Here is a 20,566-nt window from a genome sequence, read left to right as displayed (position 1 = left end):
GTACCAGTCCTGTTTGTGGCCACGCAGCAGGTAGCGTTGATAAGGTACCAAGGCCGTTTCCACCAGAGCCAAGCCGTCGGCAATGTTTTGCAACGTCAACTGGTCGTGTGCTTTTGCTGATGCGTAAAATTAAGGTAAGCAAGGGATGTAACTGCCAGCATGGTGCTGCTGCTTGGCAAAGTGTATCCGGGCCAAGGTCCTCCGCGTAATCATTCATTCAGACGTGATTCCAATCCCAAGCGTTGCTTTGATACAAGTACCCCCTGGCGGTGATCCATTTAACTGTACCATAACTTTAGCGTGTCGGGCTCCAGCTCGGAGGCTTCTGGAGCCGTTCAGTCCGCTACCAAAGTGGTCTGTCGAGCGCTAACGGCCGGCCACATCCACTGTAAGTGCAACCTCGAGGCCGAATTTACAGGGTCTGTCCCGTCATCTCTGTGCCTGCCAATCCAATCTGCCCAGTCAAAGGTCGTCTGGGCCTCTCGTGGCTCCTTGACACCATCCACAAACGCTCACATCTGATTGTCCGCCGCCCCCCCCCCCCCCCCCCCTATGATGCTTTTCTTTCCGTCTATACTTTTCTCCCCGGGCCTACGTCAGCGTCTGGCCAGCAAGCACTTTCGTTCCTGGCGTACGCATGATCACCAACTGTGGCTCCGAGTCATTTCCCCCTGCCCGCCTATCTACCAGTACCGACCTACACAAGGAAGCTTCCCCATCGTCGGCCTCGCAGCTCCCCCACCACAACCGCACCACCCGGGCTTGGCCTGTATTGTTGACTCTGGCTCGGCGCCCCCAATCTTGCCTATTTGATCATTTCCACTACTTCTTCGAGCTCCTACCTACCTATTCCCGCTCATCCGCTATTCTTAACAACGTTCCTGAATACAAACATACCTTGTGCTTCTTGCCAAGCCTTTTACAACACACAAGGAGGGCCATCTTCGCCCAGCCTCCGCCGCGTGTTTCCAACGTACACCACATCACCCAAACGCAACCATATTTTGGCATTGATTTGTAGCTTTCCAGCTTTAGGCTCTTATCCGTCTACTTCGCTCATCCTACATCCCATCATCGACATTCTACCCACCGCGCTCCATTGGTCCGATCTACTACACGCCAGCGTCGCATCACACCGTCCTCGTTCTGGTCGACTGCCACTTGCTCGTGCCACCAAGCAAGCTCTCCGCTGCATCGAGGTCAATTGAGACTGCGCCACGATTCATCAGTCTATAGATCGTCGGGCTCATTAATATCATACGCTCCTCGGCGTTGCCGCTCATCCGCTCCCGCCCTCCTCTGTTGTCGCCGGTCCGGCCTCTTACATATCGCCGTTGATCTTGTGCTGCGTACGTCACACCATCGCCCGTCCACCTCGCCTCCGTGTCGTGTGCTTTTATCTTTCTAACTTGAGGTGCCAGTAGCTGGGCCTAAATCGTTCTCACACCTCCTCGGCCAACTCGATTGTTGATAATTCCCTCCGTACCGGCTCAACACACGACACATGCCTTCACAATCTCATGCGGAACCGTCGCCGCCCTTACTCAAGAGCGGCCAGGGGTTTGGGCCCCGAAGCGACTCTGCCGTTGATATGGAGGCCAACGCAGGCCGCTCGGATGCAGCCTCGCAGTCCAATCTCGACCATGAATACTCAATACCGTCAACGGTCAAGTTTACGTGGCTAGGCACATACTTTTTGCTGTCATTGCTACTCACCATCTATAACAAACTCGTCTTGGGCGTGGTATGTTTTCTTGAAGCTACCGTTCTAATCATGATGGCTAACTTCAATCCTCCAGTTCAAATTTCCATGGCTCTTGACCTTTCTTCATACCTCGATTTCCGCCCTCGGTACCTACGGCATGATGCACATGGGCTACTTTAAACTCTCTCGTTTGGGACGTCGAGAAAACTTGGCCCTTCTCGCCTTTAGCGCACTCTTTACTGCCAACATTGCCCTGTCGAACCTGTCGCTTGCCATGGTTTCGGTCCCCTTTTACCAGACCATGCGCATGCTTTGCCCCATCTTCACCCTTCTCATCTTCCGTGCCTGGTACGGCCGCACCTACAGCACGCTCACTTACTTGTCTTTGGCTCCCTTGATCATCGGTGCCACTATGACTACTGCAGGCGAGATGAAGTTTTCAGACGCCGGATTCCTGCTGACAATACTCGGCGTCATCTTTGCTGCCCTCAAGGTGCGCCGCGATGAATTCCTCTGCTTGCTTCGCCCACTAATTTATCTCTAGACTATCGTCACAAATCGCTTCATGACAGGCTCCCTTGCGCTTCCACCGGTCGAATTTCTTATCCGAATGTCCCCCATGGCTGCTGTGCAAGCGTTGATCTGCGCATTTGCTACCGGCGAGGTGGACGGCTTCCGCACGGCCCTTGCTAACTCGGAAATGTCGTCCTTTGCTACATTGGCCGCTTTGCTGGGCAATGGATTCCTTGCCTTTTTGCTAAACATTTCGTCATTTAATACCAACAAACTCGCTGGTGCATTGACAATGACAGTGTGTGGTAACCTCAAGCAATGCTTGACTGTTCTTCTGGGCATTTTCATCTTCAACGTTGAAGTTGACCTGCTCAAGGGTGCCGGTATGGCTGTTACAATGCTCGGCGCGGCTATTTACAGCAAAGCCGAGCTCGATAACAAGAAGAAGCAACAGTCCGGCTACAAGAAGATTCCTCAATGAGCCGGTGGGAGGAATCGTATTTCTGATTTTACCATGTGCAAGTGCTGCATCTCATTTCGATAATACTTGCCATTATGGACCAACATCAGTCATGTTGGTGGCCAGATTGATTCTTTGATACCCGAAACGGGCAGGGAGAAAAGGTGTTTGCGGGCCAAGCAGGGCTAGACTCTGGACACTAGTCATTTGTTTCTACATTGGCGTTGCACAGTTGGGCACTGCATCATTTATTAATCTTTTCCCCGTCTGTGGGGAGTGCATGTACAGTTAGAGAGCATTCTGTTGTAGTTGTTCATTGGGTACCGGGAACAAATTTGATAGACGCATTATGCATAACGTGCATGGGCATACAGCACACGGCCCTCAATACCACTTTGGTTATTACTGGCTGGCGTTACTTTCGAAGCAGCGATTTTGTAGACTAAGAGACTCTGAGAGTTGCGAAAGGATTACATCGGCTTCATATATTACCATTTGATGTCCAGAAAGTAGCCAACTTGTTGAATTGAGAAGGAAATAATATAAAAGTGAAATTGTAAGCTAAAAATAAAACACCGTTCGCCATGCTGAAAAGAAAGGGTCCGCGACGTGGAATCGCACTATAGGGACAGTTGGAAAGAGACATCACGTCGCCGTTCTTGGCAGAGAGTGACAGTGAAGCATGCAGTGATAGGATAGGTGAAGATGTGCAGATCTCGTGTTCCTGCAGCTCCTACTTGAGCTCGTCGACCTGTATCCCCTCTGGCACAGGCAGCGGCGCCGTGCCGTCCTGCAACGTGCGGATACTGCTCTTGACCTCGTCCAGCGTAGCGTTGGCCTCGAGGCCGAGCGTGCGGGCCAGCTCCTCCAGCGCGCTCGGCATCATCGCGACCTGCTGCTGCTGTTCCTCGGGTGTGGCCGGACCAATGCGCAGCTGCGGCGGCGGGGGGGCGTTCTTCGTCCCGGCGTGCAGCAGCGACGGCGCCACGCGGTCCTCGCCGGGCTGGGACTTGCTGCGCTCGAGCATGGCGAAGCGCAGGCCGACCTCGGTGACGGTGACGAGGATGCTGACGAGGATGAGGATGATGACGATCCAGGTGATGGCGCTCATCTTGGCGTCGTTGACCGAGTCGGAGAGGATCTCGGCGAGGTCGAGGAAGACGCGGCACCGCTCGTTGAGGACCTTGATGCGCGGGTCAATCTCGAGGTACTCGCGGATGGCGGCGTACAGGGGGTGCAGGGTCGGCTCCGAGTCCCAGAAAAAGTTGGGCACGTCGAGGATGTTGGATGCTGCATTTGTCCAGGTCAGTAAGTAGTTTCTAAAAGGATGGCGCAGTGTTTGAAACGGTGACGGAAAAAAAAACGTACAAAGATTAATGTCCACGCGACTCTTGAACAGCCGGCCGAGAATCTTGACAATCTCGGTCCTCGTCATGTTGAGCTCGCCCGTCAGCGCCAGCGTCTTGGGCACATCCTGCGCGTCGAGCATCGTCTCGCCGAGGCGCTCCTCAAAGAGGCACAGCTTGGTGCTTTGCGCGATGGCGTGGCTGATGGTCAGCTTGATCATGTGGTCGGAGCGCGGCATCAGCGTAATCATGTCGTTGAAGATGCGCGGGCGCTTGACGTCGGCACTGTACTCAAAGTGAAACTCCTCCGTCTCAAAGTCGTGCTGCTCGAGGGGCCGCGTGAGCAGGCTGATGCCGTCCTCGGCGTCGGCAAAGGTCAGGTCGGCGAGGATGTCCTTTTCCTGGTACTCGGTAAAGTTCCAGAAGACGACGACGCCGTACGAGTAGACAAACATCTCGGCAAAGTTCTTGGCGTGCGGCGCCAGGCGGTTCATGGGCGATGTGCCGTCGTCGTGGTGCGGGTGGAAGCTGTTGTGCATGTTGGCGGCGTCATCGTCGGGCGATGCGTCGTGCGTGCCGGGACGCATGTGGCTGGGCTGCTCGGGGCTCTGCGGCGCGGTGTAGGCGTCGTCCTCGAAGTAGCCCTCGTGGTGGTCCCTCTGCTCGGTGCGCTCGATTTCCAGATCCAGCACCGTCTTGCCGGTGCCGGGCGTCTTCAGGATGGGCCGGCCGCGGACGCGGTAGCCGTCGGTGCCGTTCATCAGCGGCAGCGCGTAGATGACGTACAGGCAGTCGTCGTAGAGCTTGGTCTTCGCCTCGTGCTTTTCTTTCAGGAATTCCGCCGTGGCCTTGATCTTGAACGCCTGCGCGGTGCAGTACGCCGTCAGTCGGCTGACTTTGTCCTTGCGCTGCATCTTCGGCAGCCTCTCGGCGTAGCTTTTGCCGCGGATGCCGCCGCGCTTGCGCAGCACGTCGAGCTCCTCGTCACGCAGCGGCCGGTCATCTTCGGTTTGTAACCGCCGTGCAAGCACGGAGTCGCTCTCGATCTCGTCTTCGACATCTTCCTTGTCGTCTGTCTCGGGCAGCAGCACCAGCTTTTCGCTAATCTTGGTCGTTCTGGAGGGCATGGGCTGTCCGGTGCGCGAATGCACATTGGGGAGGCCCCCGGACGCCACCCGCCGTGCGTGAGCAGAGCCGGCGCCATGAGGGCCGGTTGAAGGCGCGGGAGGGCCACGAGGCTGGCCCGACGGAATCTGGGAGCTGAATTGTAGGACGTTGTCGACCGTCATGAACCGCATCGGCATCCGTCCGGGCGACCGGGACATGGCATCGGGACGCTGCGGTATGCGTCGCTGGTTGACCCTCTCGCGGGCTCTCGAGTCGGTGACCTGAGTTCATGTCAGTTTGGATCCGTGATGCGTAGATAAATTGGCGGGGTCGTCAGTGTGCAGCAAGATCGCATACCAGTACCGAAGGAGCCCGTTGTTTGTTTCCAGAAGACATGTTGCAGATTTTTTCAAGCGTCGGACAGCATCGATGATCGAAAGGGTCGACTGGGTGAGTCTACCGGTCGATGTGAAGTGGACAGACAAATTTTCGGCAAAGGCTGTCCGCAATGCGTGATCAAGTGGTGGCGTTGACCGGAAGAGGCAGCAGCTTGGAGTTGTGTTAGCGCGAGCGAGTTTCGATGCAGCTTGCAGCCAGTGATGACTTCAGAAAGCCCCCACATGGGCGTCGTGCATGACGCTACTGATACCCTGGATCAAGATACCACCATGGAAAGAGTGCAATCGTTTTTCCTTGGTTCGAGCAACAAAGCTAGAAAACATCGATCGACGTAGAGGTTTTGGCGCATTTTATTCGACAGCTAGACGACACGATTCTGCTGGATAAAAACCTGGATGTGGTGGTCTTCGAGCCCGACTGTTCATCTACGGCTTTGTCGAACGAGGTTATGCGTGTAGGCCAAGGACGAATTCCAGTTCCACATCATTTCCACCAAGGCGTCACTGATAATGTTTGAGACCAAATCGAGGCTTACACCGTACAATGCTCATTCATTAGCAGTAACCAATATTATTGAGTCGCTACCGCAGAGGCCAGAGATGCTTTCGAGATAGAAAGCACAGCCATGACTGCGTTGAGAGCCACGCTGCGCCACTGAAGTATGATATTTCCTTGATACCTGTGTGTGGGGTAGTGCAATCATGGTAACGAGACTGCCATCGGTGGAATCATGAGGGCTGTTTCGGCCGCTCATAGGCAACCCAGGTAAATACAAAACACGATGAATGCGATGAGGCAGTTTGACGCAGCCGAATGGGCAAACGAGCAGTATCAGCACAAGTCCAATCTAGGCTCACAATCGGACAAACTTTTGCAGTCGCGATTCGACTTTACGGCATTCTCGCACTCCCGCCGGACAGCGTAGCAGCCTGGGCAATGTCGTCGAGGGGAGTGCTGGTGGCCTATCCTTACATCTCAGCACAAGGCTACCTACGACGTGTGTGATAGCCTGCGGATCCACGCAGGGAAGAGCTGTTCACGTTATTGCGACACGCTCGGAAAACATTAAAGTTAGTGCTTTCGCTTTCATGGCTGTTGATTGTCGGGGCGTCGCTTTGACAGACGCTGCAGCAGAAGACGGACAATTCGTTACGAAATCAATCTTGGCCATATAGGGCGCCCTGACACCGTATGCAGCTTCATCGTCGTTTTGCACAAGCTGCGCGCTTTCTGGCAGCCAGGCAAAACGAGATGATATGACTGTTTTGACGAGCCTGTCGCGTATCTCCTGCTCCGAAGGCTCCAATGAAGGCTCCAAAAGTTGGCTGGGAGCGTGATGAAGATGGTGTTTATGCTGAAGCGATTGGTCTTTGCTTTGTCCCTGCGGACTGTCTGGCAATTGGAAACGAACTATGGGACAGTCGCCTTAGCTTTTCCGACCGATTGCGTTATTTATTATAAAGTGCGAACGGTGTACTGAGTAGGTTGCGCAGAACACACACAAACGGAGCGCCACACGCTTCGTTCCGATCGTAGCGCAGCCGGGTGTTTGCATGGCAGCTTGTCGAGTCTGCCAGGCGTACGGATACTGGTGCAGCATAAATCATTGTTGGCCACCTATCACAAGTAAACAGTGTCAGGCGCCAACGTCTACATCCCAACTATTAATAGTTCAATATTAGTGCTTGAGACTTTATTAGACTTTTTCCTGGTACAGTCCGGGCCCGTGGCAAATAACAATACCAGCGCCAGCAAGCTGCCCAACGCCCGCGGTAGGGCCGTGGGTCGAGGGCCGGTACTTGAGCTGCACGTAAAAAGCGGTCCCAAACAAGGGCCATCAGCCAATCGCAGCGCGCCATCGACCCGTTGCTACGCCGTCGCCCGGTTGTTTGTTTACATTCTGTCGGCCAGCAGTAGCCTCCCAGACCAGGCGCAACGACCCCGCGATGTGGTCCTTGGTCCTTGGTCCTTGCTCTTCGCATTTCACCTCCCCTCCCCTGCCCGGCCCATTCTTGCAGCCTGCCTGCTACCTCCCAATACCTGATCCTAGGCTTGCATCTGCTAGGTATTTCCAAATAGCTTGTGACGGCACAGCCCAGTGTCACCGCCATCATCCTTTCAACATTTTCTACCTAGTCGCCGCGTCGTACACCATCTACGGCCTCCGTTTGCTTTTCTTTGGCCGCCGTTATCGACACCTCCTCAGCCTGCTACAGCACTTGCTCTTTTGCGCGCGCGCATGTCTTAGGGCACATCCTGCTTCCTTGCGACAATTTCTCTGTTTGCATTCCAAACGCACAACCAATCCCCCCGATTTTGCCGCCGAGGAAAATGTACTAGTTGCGTCAGGTTGAAGCACTTGCGCCGACAACTTAGCGAGACACCCTCAACACTCTTGGCTGCTTTGCCTTGCTACCCCGACCGAGCCTGGCTGCCATGTTTCGCCCCCATCCTCTGCGGCAGTCGCAGACCCTCGAGGTTGTGCCTCCCGACAACAACATCTCTCGCCAGCTCTCCACCACCTCTTCATCTGCCTCGTCTGGCTACTCCTACGCCTCCGACCAGACCCAGAATACGCAATACTCGACCCTCTCGAGCGCCTACTCGCCTCCCAAACCAACAACAACAGCCGCACACACACACAAACGCGGCCAGAGCGATGTTATTGCCCGAGCCCGGCTCTTCGAATCTGGCGAAATGAACGGCTCAACTAGGGATGCGATGCCGACTCGCCAGTCTCTGCGCCAGCTGCCCCAAGGTCCGGCTTCCTCTCCTCCCAAGCCATCCACATCGCCAGAACAGAAGCTGCGCCATCTCCGCGGCCAGAGCGTCGACATATCCAAGCTGTCCATTTCTCAACATGATGGCCCATCTTCACCGGTATCACCTCCTCGGATGTCATCTATGCGACCAAACTCGATGCTACTGACTCGCTCCGACTCCATTCTCCGTGGAGCTGGAGCTGTTGTTCCCAGCAACAGCGCTCATATCCGCGCTCCAGAACTCGAGCAGCTTGGCCGTTCGTCCACTTCCCAGCTGCGCACACTCTCCAAGCTTGCTCAATCCAACACCGCCGATGACTTTGCCATTACATCACCCACGCAAGAAGTCGTCGGCCTCCGTGGCCGGCGCAGACTTCAGCGTACAGAACAGCCAGGCGCTGGCAAAACACCCAAGTCTAACGCGTACGGATGGGAAGGCCGCAACTGGATGGATAAGCAACGTCAGTTTCTGCAAGCCTACGAGTACCTCTGCCATATTGGAGAAGCTCGCGAGTGGATAGAGGATGTTACAAACAAGACTCTGCCACCCATTGTCGAGCTCGAGGAGGCACTCCGCGACGGCGTTACACTCGCCGAGGTCGTCGAAGCACTCAACCCCGACAGACACTTTCGCATATTCCGCCACCCAAAGCTTCAATTCCGACACTCCGACAATATTGCCATCTTCTTCCGCTACCTAGATGAAGTAGAGATGCCCGACCTCTTCCGTTTCGAACTCATTGATCTCTACGAGAAGAAGAATATCCCCAAAGTCATATACTGTATCCACGCTCTTAGCTGGCTGCTGTTCCGGAAAGGCATAGTAGACTTCCGCATCGGCAACTTGGTTGGCCAACTCGAGTTCGAGCACCATGAGCTTGAAGCAATGCAAAAGGGATTGGATAAGTTGGGTGTCAACATGCCAAGCTTTGGTAACATGGGTGCAGATTTCGGTGTCCCCGAGCCCGAGCCGCAAGAAACTGAAGAAGAGAGAATCGACCGCGAATTGGCCGAGCAGAGCGCCCAAATCACAGACTTGCAAGCCCAAATACGCGGTGCTCTCGCAAGATTACGTCTTGGAGACGCCATGCAAGATCTGTGGGACGGTGAACGGGCACTGATCAACCTGCAAGCACGTATTCGCGGCGATTTTACGAGACAGATCATGGGATATAGGCTCCAGATGCGTCGCTCTTCAATCATGGTTCAAAGCGCTGCACGGGGATGCCTCGTCCGACGACGCATGAAGAACAACGATCGCTGCTGGAAGGCGATTGAACCCGATGTTCTGACTTTGCAGAGCATCATTCGAGCCAACAAAGTCCGAAAAGAGGTACGAGATACGACTTCTGTTATGTCGCAATCCGAAGGAGCTGTTCGGGAGATTCAGGCGATGTCTAGGGGCTTCTTAATTCGCAAAGACCTTATTGTGCAGAAGCGCGAGACAAGGCAGGCGTCGGGAGATGTGCTTAACCTTCAGGCACTTGCGCGCGGAGCACTGCTGAGGAGCCAGTTGGACACCCAGCGTGATCTCCTGGAGGGCTTTAATGGAGCAACTGCGCAACTTCAAGCGGCCGCCAGGGCTGTGCTGACCAGAAATCAGATTTCTCGTGAGCGTGCTGCAATGCAATCGTTTGCATCACCTTTGGCCATGCTTCAAAGTTTAGTCAGAGGAAAGGCGGCGAGAGCCAACCACGTCGGCACACAGATTGAAATTAAAAGCCACTCACCCGACATTGGCAAGTTTCAGGCCGCCATCCGCGGAGCGGCCGTCCGATGTGAGATCGCAAGTCAACTGGATAGTCTTCGTCTTAACGAGCCGAGCACCGTCGAACTACAATCCCGTATTAGAGGCATGTTTGAGAGACAAAGTGTCTTTGCTCTTCAAAAGAAGCTGGACCGCGAGAACCCGATAGTCACGAGTTTGCAGAGTCGCATACGCGGTTTCAACCATCGCCGACAGCACCAGGCGCTCATGGAGGAGCTGGCTTCCCACAATGCAGAGACAGCCGCTTTCCAGGCTATTCTCAAGGCAATGATGGAGCGTGCTCGCGTTGACGACGTGCTGACAGAGCTTTTCGAAGAGGAGGAGTCTATTGTTCAACTCCAATCCGCCGCCAGAGCATTCCTTGTCCGCGCCCGCTTCGAAGAGAAGAAGCGATTCTTCAACGAAAATATGCAAAAGGTCATCAAGATCCAGAGTTTTGTCCGCGCCAAAGTTCAGGGCGAGGCTTACAAGAGTCTCACCACCGGAAAGAACCCGCCCGTCAACGCCGTTAAAAACTTTGTCCATCTGCTCAACGACAGCGATTTTGACTTCAACGAAGAGGTGGAATTTGAACGCATGCGCAAGACTGTAGTACAGCAGGTTCGACAAAACGAAATGTTGGAACAGTACATCGATCAGCTCGACATTAAGATTGCTCTCTTGGTGAAGAACAAAATCACTCTGGATGAGGTCGTTTCACATCAGCACAACTATGGCGGCGGCTCATCTATGGGAATGCTGGCCAACTCCTCCATTTCCTCATCCAACCAATTCGACCTAAAGGCATTGAACAAGGGCTCGCGGAAGAAGCTTGAATCATATCAGCAGCTGTTCTTCTGCCTCCAAACCCAACCTCAGTACCTGGCTCGTCTCTTCAAGCACCTGCGCGAGCAAGGCACGCCTGACGGCGAAAGTAAGCGGATCGAACTTCTGGTCATGTCTATGTTTGGTTATGCGCAGAAGCGTCGTGAAGAATACTATCTGCTCAAGCTTATTGCCCGGTCTATCCGCGAGGAGATTGAAGGCAATCGCAGCCTCCAGGAATACCATCGCGGCACGTATTTCTGGTCCAAACTTCTGGCCAACTACACGCGATCCCCACGAGACCGCAAGTTCCTGCGGGGCCTACTTGGCCCGTTGGTGCGCGACAATATTGTGGAAGATCCCGCCTTGGACCTGGAAAGCGACCCTATGCAAATTTACCGTGCTGCCATCAACAATGAAGAGCTGCGTACTGGTCGCCCAGACGGCAGGCCGCTGGACGTCCCCCGTGAGGTTGCAATTCGCGACCCTGAAACGCGGCGACTTTTTATCGACCATCTACGCGACCTGAGAGAAATCTGCGACCAATTCTTCCTTGCGATGGAGGACCACGTCTTCAAAACGCCGTATGGCCTTCGATTCCTCTGCCGGCAGATGTTTGAATCTCTGCGCCAGCACTTTAACCGAGACTCGCCCGATGTTCTTCTTCAGCATGTGACCAATTGGTACTGGAAGTTTTATCTCCAGCCTGCCATCGTTTCTCCCGAGAACGTTGGTGTCATTGAGAAGACGCTAAGCCCCCTCCAGAAGCGCAACCTCTGTGAAGTAGCAAAGGTTATCGGCCAGATTGCTTCGGGCCGACCATTCGGCGGCGAAAACGTCTACTTGCAACCTCTGAATGCCTTTGTGGCCGAGTCGGTTGAGCGCTTGCGTCGCATAATGAGCGAACTCATTTCTGTGCCCGACGCCGAGAGCACCTTTGACATTGACGAGTTCAACGACCTCTACGCCAAGAACAAGCCAACCTTGTACATCAAGATGGCTGATGTATTTTCCATTCACAACCTCATTGTATCACAACTTCCGTTTATGTGTCTTACGAGAGACGACGTCCTGCGCGAGATCATCCAAGATCTGGGTAGCGCCAAGACGAATGAGAGCGAGATGAGCGCTGCAGGATCGTCCGACATCCAAATGTTCTTGACACCCAAACTCCACAATGTTGAAGACCCTGATGCTGAAGTCAAGGCCCTGTTTATGGAGACAAAGCGCTGTGTGCTGTATATTATTCGTGTACAGACGGGTGCAAACCTCCTGGAGATTCTCGTGAAGCCAATCACGGATGAGGATGACGCCAAATGGGCCTCTCTGCTTCAAGACGACTTTGCCGCGAGCGGCAGCCACGGCGCATACTCTGATTCCCACATGGTCGATGTGACGCGCATGTCATACTACGAACTCAAGCGTACAGCCCTCGAAAACGTGATGCGTCTTGAGCAGATGGGCAGAATCTCCAAGCACAACAACTACCAAGACATTCTCAATGCCATTGCCAGCGACATCCGTTCCAAGAGCAGACGCCGAGTCCAAAGGCAACGCGAGCTTGAGGGTGTCAACCTGACGTTGGGCAACCTTCACGAGAAGGCCAATTACCTGGAACAGCAAAGAAAGAGCTATGACGACTACATTGAGCAAGCCATGATGACGCTACAGAACAAAAAGGGGTAAGTGCAAAGCATGCACAGGGACTGGCGAGATCAGTTAAAAACTAACTTGAATTTTTAGCAAAAAACGATTCTTGATGCCGTTCACCAAGCAGTATAACCACCAGCGCGAGCTGGAACGCAGCGGCAAGGTGCCCAAGTTTGGCAGCTACATGTACAGCGCGCGCGCCCTGTCAGACAAGGGCGTGCTGGTGTCGTGGAAAGGCATGTCGGACTGGGACAAGATCAACGTGACCATTTCCTGCGACCAGGTTGGCGTCTTTGTCATTGAGGGCACACGGGGCCACATCCAGATGCCCGGCGCCCATGCCGTCGTCAGTATTGAAGATTTGCTGCAGGCGCAGTTTGAGGCGCACCAGTTTATGCACCTCTTTGAGGGCAACCTCAAGCTCAACGTAAATCTCTTGCTGCACCTGGTGTACAAGAAGTTTTACCGCACTCAGTAAATTTGCTGTCTATGGTTGCAGATTTTTCCTTTTCTTCTTCTTCAAGGCGTCTTCCCACTTCTCGCTTCAATTACATATAATCTGGTCTTGTTCTTCATCCCTCCTTTGGGGATCAATGAGGCAATTGTACAATGGTTGGCATCACTGGTATACGAGGCATTTGTTTTGTTTCTGTCAACGGTTTCGTTGACACTGCGGAGTTTGCATTGGTTTTTTTATGTGTGTAAGTGTGCGCGCTGTTTTTTTTTTGTTAGATTCGTTGTGTTTTGGACTTGTCCCTTGCCTTCTTTTCTATCGCATGGTGTATTGGAAGAAAGAAGCAGGTTGTTGCATCTGCTTTACAAGAGACGGCGTATATTCGGGGCAAAGTTGGTCTAAAGGGAAATGGATAGTGAATGAGACGAACGACAAACAAATGGGCATGGAAACGTCAAGGGACAATGGGAGGGGCGAGTATTATGCAAATAGGAAATGGATAGAAATTACAAACAATTGTACGACATGGCCTCTTTTTTTTAATCTTAAAACATGCTCACCAGTGGCGCGGCCCCCTTCGATCGACTCTCTCTTGCACAAGTCTTGGTGTCATCCACATGCTGCTGGTCTTGATTGGAAAAGGCATTTGGGCAAGAAATCTGAACCACAGACAGTTACACGTGGATCATGATGATATAATACCAATTGCGTGATACGTGATGTAGAGATAACGTTTGCTGTTGATCTAGTGAGAGCGGTTGCACGAAACTGGTACCACATGTCAGTGCAGAGAGGCCCCACTTGACGTCAGAGCGTCGCCTTCACTGCCAACTGTCAACCAAATTCTTTTGGGCGACATTGGGCGATTTGCCGGACGGGAGCTGGCTTGGGGGAGCGGACCGTGACGGAAGATGGGTGCATATTTTGTAAGCCCCTACATGGAAAGCAAGTGCACATCGCATTCGACACTTTAGCTAGTGGTTGGGCTTGCAACTATCCCCTTGAGCTCCTGCATGGAGTGGCCACACAGGTCCAGAGAACGGGGCTCCGAGCAAGGATTTTGTTTCGACGGCGTCGGGGTGCGTGTGGCTGTCGGCGGACCTGGGGCTAGCGGATCTCGGGTGGTCAAGCAGAAGCGAGAAGGGGGGAGGGGAAAAAGGCGGGTTGGTGGGCTGGCGTGCATCCGGAAAGGCTGGCTTACATGAAGGGCAGAGTTGGGATTGCGCAATTCTGGCCCTGGAACACGAAATAGGCAATACGTCGCGGGTGCGCCTAGTCGTCTGATTTTCACTGGTCTGAGCCAAAGTCGCCCCGCTGACTGGCCACGCACTAGGATACTAGAGGCATTGCTGAAAGGCAAAGCCAAGGCCAAGAAAGCCCCGGGGCAAACTTGTCGCCGTCAGTTCTGAGGTTGGGGTGCTGGTAGACGTCGTGGCCGTGGTGCGTAGGACAAAAAGAGGCAAAAGGCCAGTCTCAGTCTGATGTGCAGGACTGTCGGACGGCTCGGAGGCAATGTCAGGATATCGGTAACGGGATGGTAGGAGCCGAAGTCGCGTGCTCGGAGCGAAGAATAACGAAAGAGATGCCAAAATCGGCTATACAGTGCAGGCGTACTGTATGGGCTAGCCTGGTGTGGTGTTGCGAAGTAACAGCCCACCGGGCGAGGGCATTCGGGGCGCGAGGGACGGCCCCCACCATAATCTCTTGGGACCCAAGGACCCTTTCCAGGCCTAGGTGGCTGATTGCAAAGTTAGCCTGCATTTCTCTGGTTGTAAGACTTGGGGGTCCTGAGATAAATCCTTCTGGAAACCGGCTATTATGAGAGACGGGATTCATGGGGATAAGAACCTTACATCAGAGCTTACGAGCCCATCGACGTGACATCAGCAGCGCTACAACGCCACTGGTTCCTATCGAATGAATCAGATCGGCCGCGTCTTACTGACAGTTGGCGATTGTGACGCAGCCGTGGTGCGAGACAAGCAACAGTCTGGTCCAGCCAACCACGGTCGATGGCATTGGCGCCGCCAAATCCAGTAACTGCAGTCGGAGCGTGACCCCTTGGGTTGGGATAGAAGTCTGCCGACTAGTAGGGAGGCCCCTAGGCTAGCGCTACGTTTAAAAGAGGCGTATTATGTGGATTTTTGTTTGATTTGTGCTTGGTGGTTCTTGCGCGTTCGTATTTTGGCTGCTGACCCGGCGGGTGGTCACACCGCCGTTCTTGCAGTGCCGGCGCCGGGGGCGAACGAGTGAGACAGAGACAAGAGGCGGCATGGCGATGGCGCGTGACCCAGCCTGAGGGCGTCGAGGTTGGGCGGGACAACAGATGGCGATGAAACGGAGCTGGAATTCGCGTTCAAGTCTGGTGTAGGATAACAACGAAGGCCGACCAGATGGCAAACGCTGGACACGTTGCTGCTCAGTCAGCAGTGCAAACGGACGGAGTAAGGCAGGTGCGACCAACCTCATGCATCATTCTCCGTATTGGCTGCTGCTTTGAATAATTGCAAGCCACTATATGGCCGTTGCTACCAGTATGCATCAACGTCGGTGACGGTTCATGATGGTTTCCTATTGCCCCTGCAAAGTACCTACTAATTTATCAATTGCCATTCTGCTCCCTGCCAGCGCACGCGACCTAATTACCACAGCCAGCCCAGCGTGGGGCCAACACAAGGCGCCCTCCAAAGACGGTAGGCAGCACGGTGGGCGCCATTCCAGTCCCCAACAGACTAACAGTGCGGCCGACCACCAGCGCGCGGCCATCTCATTGGCTCCTCAGAGTTTGACAACGGCCGAACACGTCGGGCTGGGGACCTTGTCTGAATATGCGCTAAGGCGAGGTTCTCCTGCGCCATCTGACTGTAACCCCTAGCTCCCATTACACAGTGCCTGCTGCTTGCGCCATCCCCGGCACGGTGCACCGTGTAGCTGCGGCCAGTCCGCCAGTCCGCCACTCCCAGCTGCAGAGACTCCTTGTTGATAATCAAACCAGTTGAAACCCACATGCGCTAATCCAAAATATACAGTTATTTGCGCATCTTGGTCTTCGCTATTTGCATACGACACATGCAGACCCCCTCCCTGACATTCGCCTTGGTGTGGTGCAACCCGGGTCCGGAGTCCGATCGCCGTCCTGCTCTCAAGGATAAATATCGCCGCTCCCGTCACCCCCAACCTTATTCTCTTCTTCTGCTCCTCAACCTCAACCTTATCAATCAGTAATTTTAGACACTGCTTTACTCTTTGCTTACACCATTCACTTACTGCCTCCCACCACGCCTCGCTTTCCTCTTCACGTATCGCTGAAGAGTCCTCTTACTTGACTGAGATTGCAGGCTAGCCATTGGGTCGTTTTTGTTGCGCTGTCTATTTGTCGAGAGAGGAAAAGACTCTCCTGAGGAACTGGCTCTTTGTACTCTTGGGGAAAAGTAGCTCTTCTACCTACCCTTATTCAATCACCTATTCTCTGCTGTGCAGCATTGCCTGCCGAAAAAAAAAAGTCGTCGTGCTCTTGTCGAGACCAGAAGCTCCAGCGACTGTTGGTCTCCGCACTGCCAAGCTCAATCCTCTTAAGAGAAGAAGCGCCGCATTGCCACTCTAACACTCACCCTTCCTCCACTAGCTGTTGGCTTCCTCGCCCTTCACAATGGCCCCCGATCTCAACTCCATCGTCGACGGCGGCGCCGCCACCACCGCTGGTAGGGGCAAGCCCAACATCCTCTACATCATGGCCGACCAGCTCGCCGCCCCCCAGCTCAAAATGTACAACCCAGACTCTCAGATCAAGACACCAAACCTCGACCGCTTGGCCGAGGGCTCTGTTCAGTTCGACTCGGCCTACTGCCCATCTCCCCTCTGTGCTCCCTCGCGCATGAGCATGATCACCGGCCTGCTTCCCATGAAGATTGGCGCCTACGACAACGCTTCCCAAATCAACTCGGAAATTCCCACCTACGCTCACTACCTGCGAACCAGGGGCTATCACACTGCTCTGGCTGGCAAGATGCACTTTGTTGGCGACCAACTCCACGGCTACGAGACGCGTCTCACCAGCGACATTTATCCTGGCGACTTTGGCTGGGCTGTCAACTGGGATGAGCCCGACACGCGTCTTGAATGGTACCACAATGCTAGCTCTATTCTTCAGGCCGGCCCTTGCGGTCGCAGCAACCAGCTCGATTACGACGAAGAGGTCATGTATCGCAGCACCCAGTACCTGTGGGACCACGTTCGTGAGGGACCCAACAAGCGCCCATTTGCTCTTACTGTAAGTCTACCTTCCCAAACTCGCATTTGATATGGCTGCAAATACGCAAATACGGCCAGCGACTTTTCTTGGGCGGCTGTATTAACATTTCCCAGGTCTCACTTACTCACCCACATGACCCTTACACCATTGAGAAAAAGTACTGGAACCGCTACGAAGACGTCGATATTGCCCTGCCAAAGGTCCGTATGGCCAAGGAGGACCTTGACACTCATAGCCAGCGTCTGTTGAAAGTGACCGACCTGTGGGACCAAGACTTTACGGACGACCAGATTAAGCGTGCCAAGCGTGCTTATTACGGCTCCGTCAGTTACGTTGATGACTGCATCGGCAAGCTTCTTCAGACCCTGGACGACGCTGGCCTGGCCGAGGACACCATTGTCATCTTCAGCGGCGACCATGGTGACATGCTCGGGGAGCGCGGTCTCTGGTACAAGATGAGCTACTTTGAGTCCTCAGTCCGAGTGCCTCTACTGGTCAACTACCCCAAGTGGTTCCAGCCGCACCGCGTTACTCAGAATGTTTCGACTCTGGATCTGCTGCCGACCATTTGTGATCTCATTGGCGTCAAGCCGGCCCCCTACCTGCCCATGGACGGTGTCAGCATGATGCCCCATCTCGAGGGCAAGACTGGCAACGATACCGTATATGCCGAATACACTGGCGAGGGTACTGTGCGACCCATGATGATGATTCGTCGTGGCCCGTGGAAGTACATTACCTGCCCCGCCGACAAGCCTCAGCTTTACAACCTCGACAATGACCCCGATGAGCTTGACAACCTGGCGCGCTTTGCCGTGGTCGAGCCTCAGACTGAGGGAGAGAAGGAGGCCAAGGCCGTTTTTGAGAAGTATGAGACGGAAGCCAGGGCCCGCTGGAACTTTGACGAGATTACTGAAAAGGTTTTCATGTCGCAGCGCAGCCGACGCCTGGTTTGGGATGCCCTGAAGATTGGCACTTTTACCAGCTGGGACCACGACCCTGTGGATGACGGTCGCCAGAAGTACATTCGATCCACCATTCCTCTGGACGATTTGGAGAGAAAGGCTCGCTTCCCCTTTGTTGATACCCATGGATACGAGATTAACAAGGGCGGTGTTGTCAGCTCCACCCGCAGCTAAGAAACTGACGAGATGGAAGCACGAGTTTATCTATGAGGTGTGCCTGGTGCATGATTGGATTCATTGAGGAGGAAGATTGGACCATATTTCCTTTGTCTAGCGGGTTTTAAGATACCATAATGAAGTGCTTCTAGGAGCCTACGAATCAATAAACATGCATTATCAAAAAGAAAAAAAAAAAGAAAAGAGGAAATTGGCTGTGGATTGCACAAGACAGGGAAGAAACACTCCTGTGGAAATATGAATCCGTAATTGTAGTTGACCAGTAGACAGTGACACGCCGCTGTTCTAGGCCAGGCCAGTCGGCTCGCCGTCAAAAGCATCAAAAGGCATAGGCACCTCCGTAATCCAATATTTAGTTGGAAGTAGCGGGTAGAACGTTTATTTTGGCAAGTTTTTGGTAGCCATTGATTTATGAGAGGGCATTGTCCCGGACTTTTGACGGCCAAAATTGATGTCGCACTGTAGCAGTTGTCGTGGATGACGCCGGATTGGCCTGACACGGCACCTCGTCCGCCTACTGCAAATCGGCGACCCACGCCACCTCGCTCTTTCAACATCCTTCAATGCCAGCACCCGAAGCTTGCGCAACCGCTACGACGAGAAATAGCATGCACACACGGCCGATCTTCATCTACGACTATCGATAGACACATCCGTACTACGCGCGATAATGGCTGCGCTGGGTCTGGACGATGATGAGCTCAAGTCGGTGGAACAGATCCTCTCGCGGCTGGCGCAGCTATCGAACAGCATCGGGAGCTTGAAGATGGACGTGATGAAGAGCCACCCACTCCCTCATCCGTGAGTCCAGCCACACTCGGAATCGATCCGCCTCCCCGCTACAACCCCATCTCTCTGACCTGACGGGCACAGGGACTCGCTGCACGCCTCGGCGCAGATCCTCCACCGCAACCTCGCGACGGTCCTCGAGTGCCTGAGCGAGAACGCGGAGCTCTTCACGCGCATCGCGATCCACCCGTCGACCAACTTCCCCGGCCGCGCGCAGGAGGGCGTGCTGACGCAGCTGCTGCGCAAGAAGCTCGAGCCCGACGTGGAGGAGCTGGTGGAGCAGGGCCGCGAGACGGCGCGGCGGGCGACGCCCGAGGGGCTCGCGGCGCTGCAGGCCATCTGGGACGAGCTGCGCGCGTGGACGCAGACACGCATCGCCGACTACGTGCGCGACGAGGCGGGCGACGCCTACACCAAGGAGGAGCGGGCGCAGGGCACCGAGACTGTGCGGACGGGCTTGCGGCGGGATATCGAGGATGAGGACGAGGACGAGGACGAGGAGGACGAGGACGAGGATGAAGACGGGGGCGGGATGATTGGCACTGCGACTGCGGCGGCGGCACCAGCGGGCAGTAACGACGCGCCCCTCCCGCCGGCGCAAGGACCGGAGATTGAGACGCTACTGTGGTTTGGCGCGCGCGGTGACTTTGAGCTCCCGCGGAATGTAGAGTACGAGCGCAAGGGAGCGGTGCTCAAGCGAGGCTTGGAGGGCATCAATATCCCGCCGGAGCGGATGGATGGCGTGCTGCAGGCGGGCGGTTCCGCTGCGCAGCCGATGCAACTGTAACAATGGTGCTCTTTGGGCCGTGAGTAAAACAAGAGCTGGTGCATACTTGGCGTTTTGGTATATTTTGTCATTCGAGTTCCCGGGACATGTAGTTTATAAATTGCTTGGAATAGTTGGGGTACACATATAGCAGTTTTCATTCATCAAACACATGGCTGACGAGACATGTTTCTTCAACCAGATTTGCCTGGCACGCACGGAGCGGTGAAACCCGAGATACGAGCACGTGTATGAAAACAAGCTGTTTTACTACGATTAGGTAAATGACGTTGCGCGTGTGCTGGTCGTCAAGCCGCTCTAGCAGGGCTCAAGTAGGAAAACTGGGGGTGGTCGGCCAATTCACGACTGAGCCGCAAATCGGAGGTATGACCCGTGAACACGGAGTCATGCCTCAATGCCGCTAGCAGGACCGTTGAAAGTGATTCTGAGCCTAATTTCCTGCGTGCCATTGAAGAGTACAACTCTAAACAATCATCGCAGAGCACATTTCCACAGACGCCCGCAACGCTGGGCGACGACCCGTCAACACACACCACGCAACTGCACTACAACGGCGGACCCCGCCATAGCCTCGTCAGGTTTTAGCGTCCTACAACTAACTAACAACTGCCTTTTCGTGCCTTTCCCA

At 54.3% G+C, this 20,566-nt stretch overlaps 6 protein-coding genes across 6 annotated transcripts; 4 read left to right on the top strand and 2 right to left on the bottom strand.

Annotated features, from left to right (window-relative positions):
* Positions 1 to 1,504: 1,504 nt before the first annotated feature.
* Positions 1,505 to 2,699, top strand: LMH87_005484 (uncharacterized protein; the record flags this gene model as incomplete). Its single annotated transcript, XM_056203210.1, has 3 exons — positions 1,505 to 1,744; positions 1,800 to 2,198; positions 2,250 to 2,699. The coding sequence occupies 3 exons, from the start codon at positions 1,505 to 1,507 to the stop codon at positions 2,697 to 2,699; spliced, it is 1,089 nt and encodes a 362-aa protein (XP_056058691.1).
* A 712-nt stretch (positions 2,700 to 3,411) lies between these two features.
* LMH87_005483 (uncharacterized protein) lies at positions 3,412 to 5,527 on the bottom strand (the record flags this gene model as incomplete). Its single annotated transcript, XM_056203208.1, has 3 exons — positions 3,412 to 3,968; positions 4,047 to 5,412; positions 5,489 to 5,527. The coding sequence occupies 3 exons, from the start codon at positions 5,525 to 5,527 to the stop codon at positions 3,412 to 3,414; spliced, it is 1,962 nt and encodes a 653-aa protein (XP_056058690.1).
* Positions 5,528 to 7,966: 2,439 nt separating this feature from the next.
* LMH87_005482 (uncharacterized protein) lies at positions 7,967 to 12,992 on the top strand (the record flags this gene model as incomplete). Its single annotated transcript, XM_056203207.1, has 3 exons — positions 7,967 to 9,625; positions 9,896 to 12,546; positions 12,608 to 12,992. 3 exons carry the CDS (start codon positions 7,967 to 7,969, stop codon positions 12,990 to 12,992), a joined length of 4,695 nt encoding a protein of 1,564 aa, XP_056058689.1.
* Positions 12,993 to 15,175: 2,183 nt separating this feature from the next.
* Positions 15,176 to 15,437, bottom strand: LMH87_005481 (uncharacterized protein; the record flags this gene model as incomplete). Its single annotated transcript, XM_056203206.1, has 2 exons — positions 15,176 to 15,383; positions 15,433 to 15,437. 2 exons carry the CDS (start codon positions 15,435 to 15,437, stop codon positions 15,176 to 15,178), a joined length of 213 nt encoding a protein of 70 aa, XP_056058688.1.
* A 1,180-nt stretch (positions 15,438 to 16,617) lies between these two features.
* Positions 16,618 to 18,359, top strand: LMH87_005480 (uncharacterized protein; the record flags this gene model as incomplete). The annotated part of the gene is made up of 2 exons (XM_056203205.1): positions 16,618 to 17,238; positions 17,334 to 18,359. 2 exons carry the CDS (start codon positions 16,618 to 16,620, stop codon positions 18,357 to 18,359), a joined length of 1,647 nt encoding a protein of 548 aa, XP_056058687.1.
* Positions 18,360 to 19,032: 673 nt separating this feature from the next.
* LMH87_005479 (uncharacterized protein) lies at positions 19,033 to 19,938 on the top strand (the record flags this gene model as incomplete). Its single annotated transcript, XM_056203204.1, has 2 exons — positions 19,033 to 19,163; positions 19,236 to 19,938. The coding sequence occupies 2 exons, from the start codon at positions 19,033 to 19,035 to the stop codon at positions 19,936 to 19,938; spliced, it is 834 nt and encodes a 277-aa protein (XP_056058686.1).
* Positions 19,939 to 20,566: the final 628 nt, after the last annotated feature.

The sequence above is a fragment of the Akanthomyces muscarius genome, chromosome 1 (genome assembly GCF_028009165.1).
Source record: "Akanthomyces muscarius strain Ve6 chromosome 1, whole genome shotgun sequence".
Taxonomy (NCBI): Eukaryota; Fungi; Ascomycota; class Sordariomycetes; order Hypocreales; family Cordycipitaceae; genus Akanthomyces; species Akanthomyces muscarius.
Note: the sequence above shows the minus strand (reverse complement) of the source record. Positions and strands in the feature narration are given on the sequence as shown.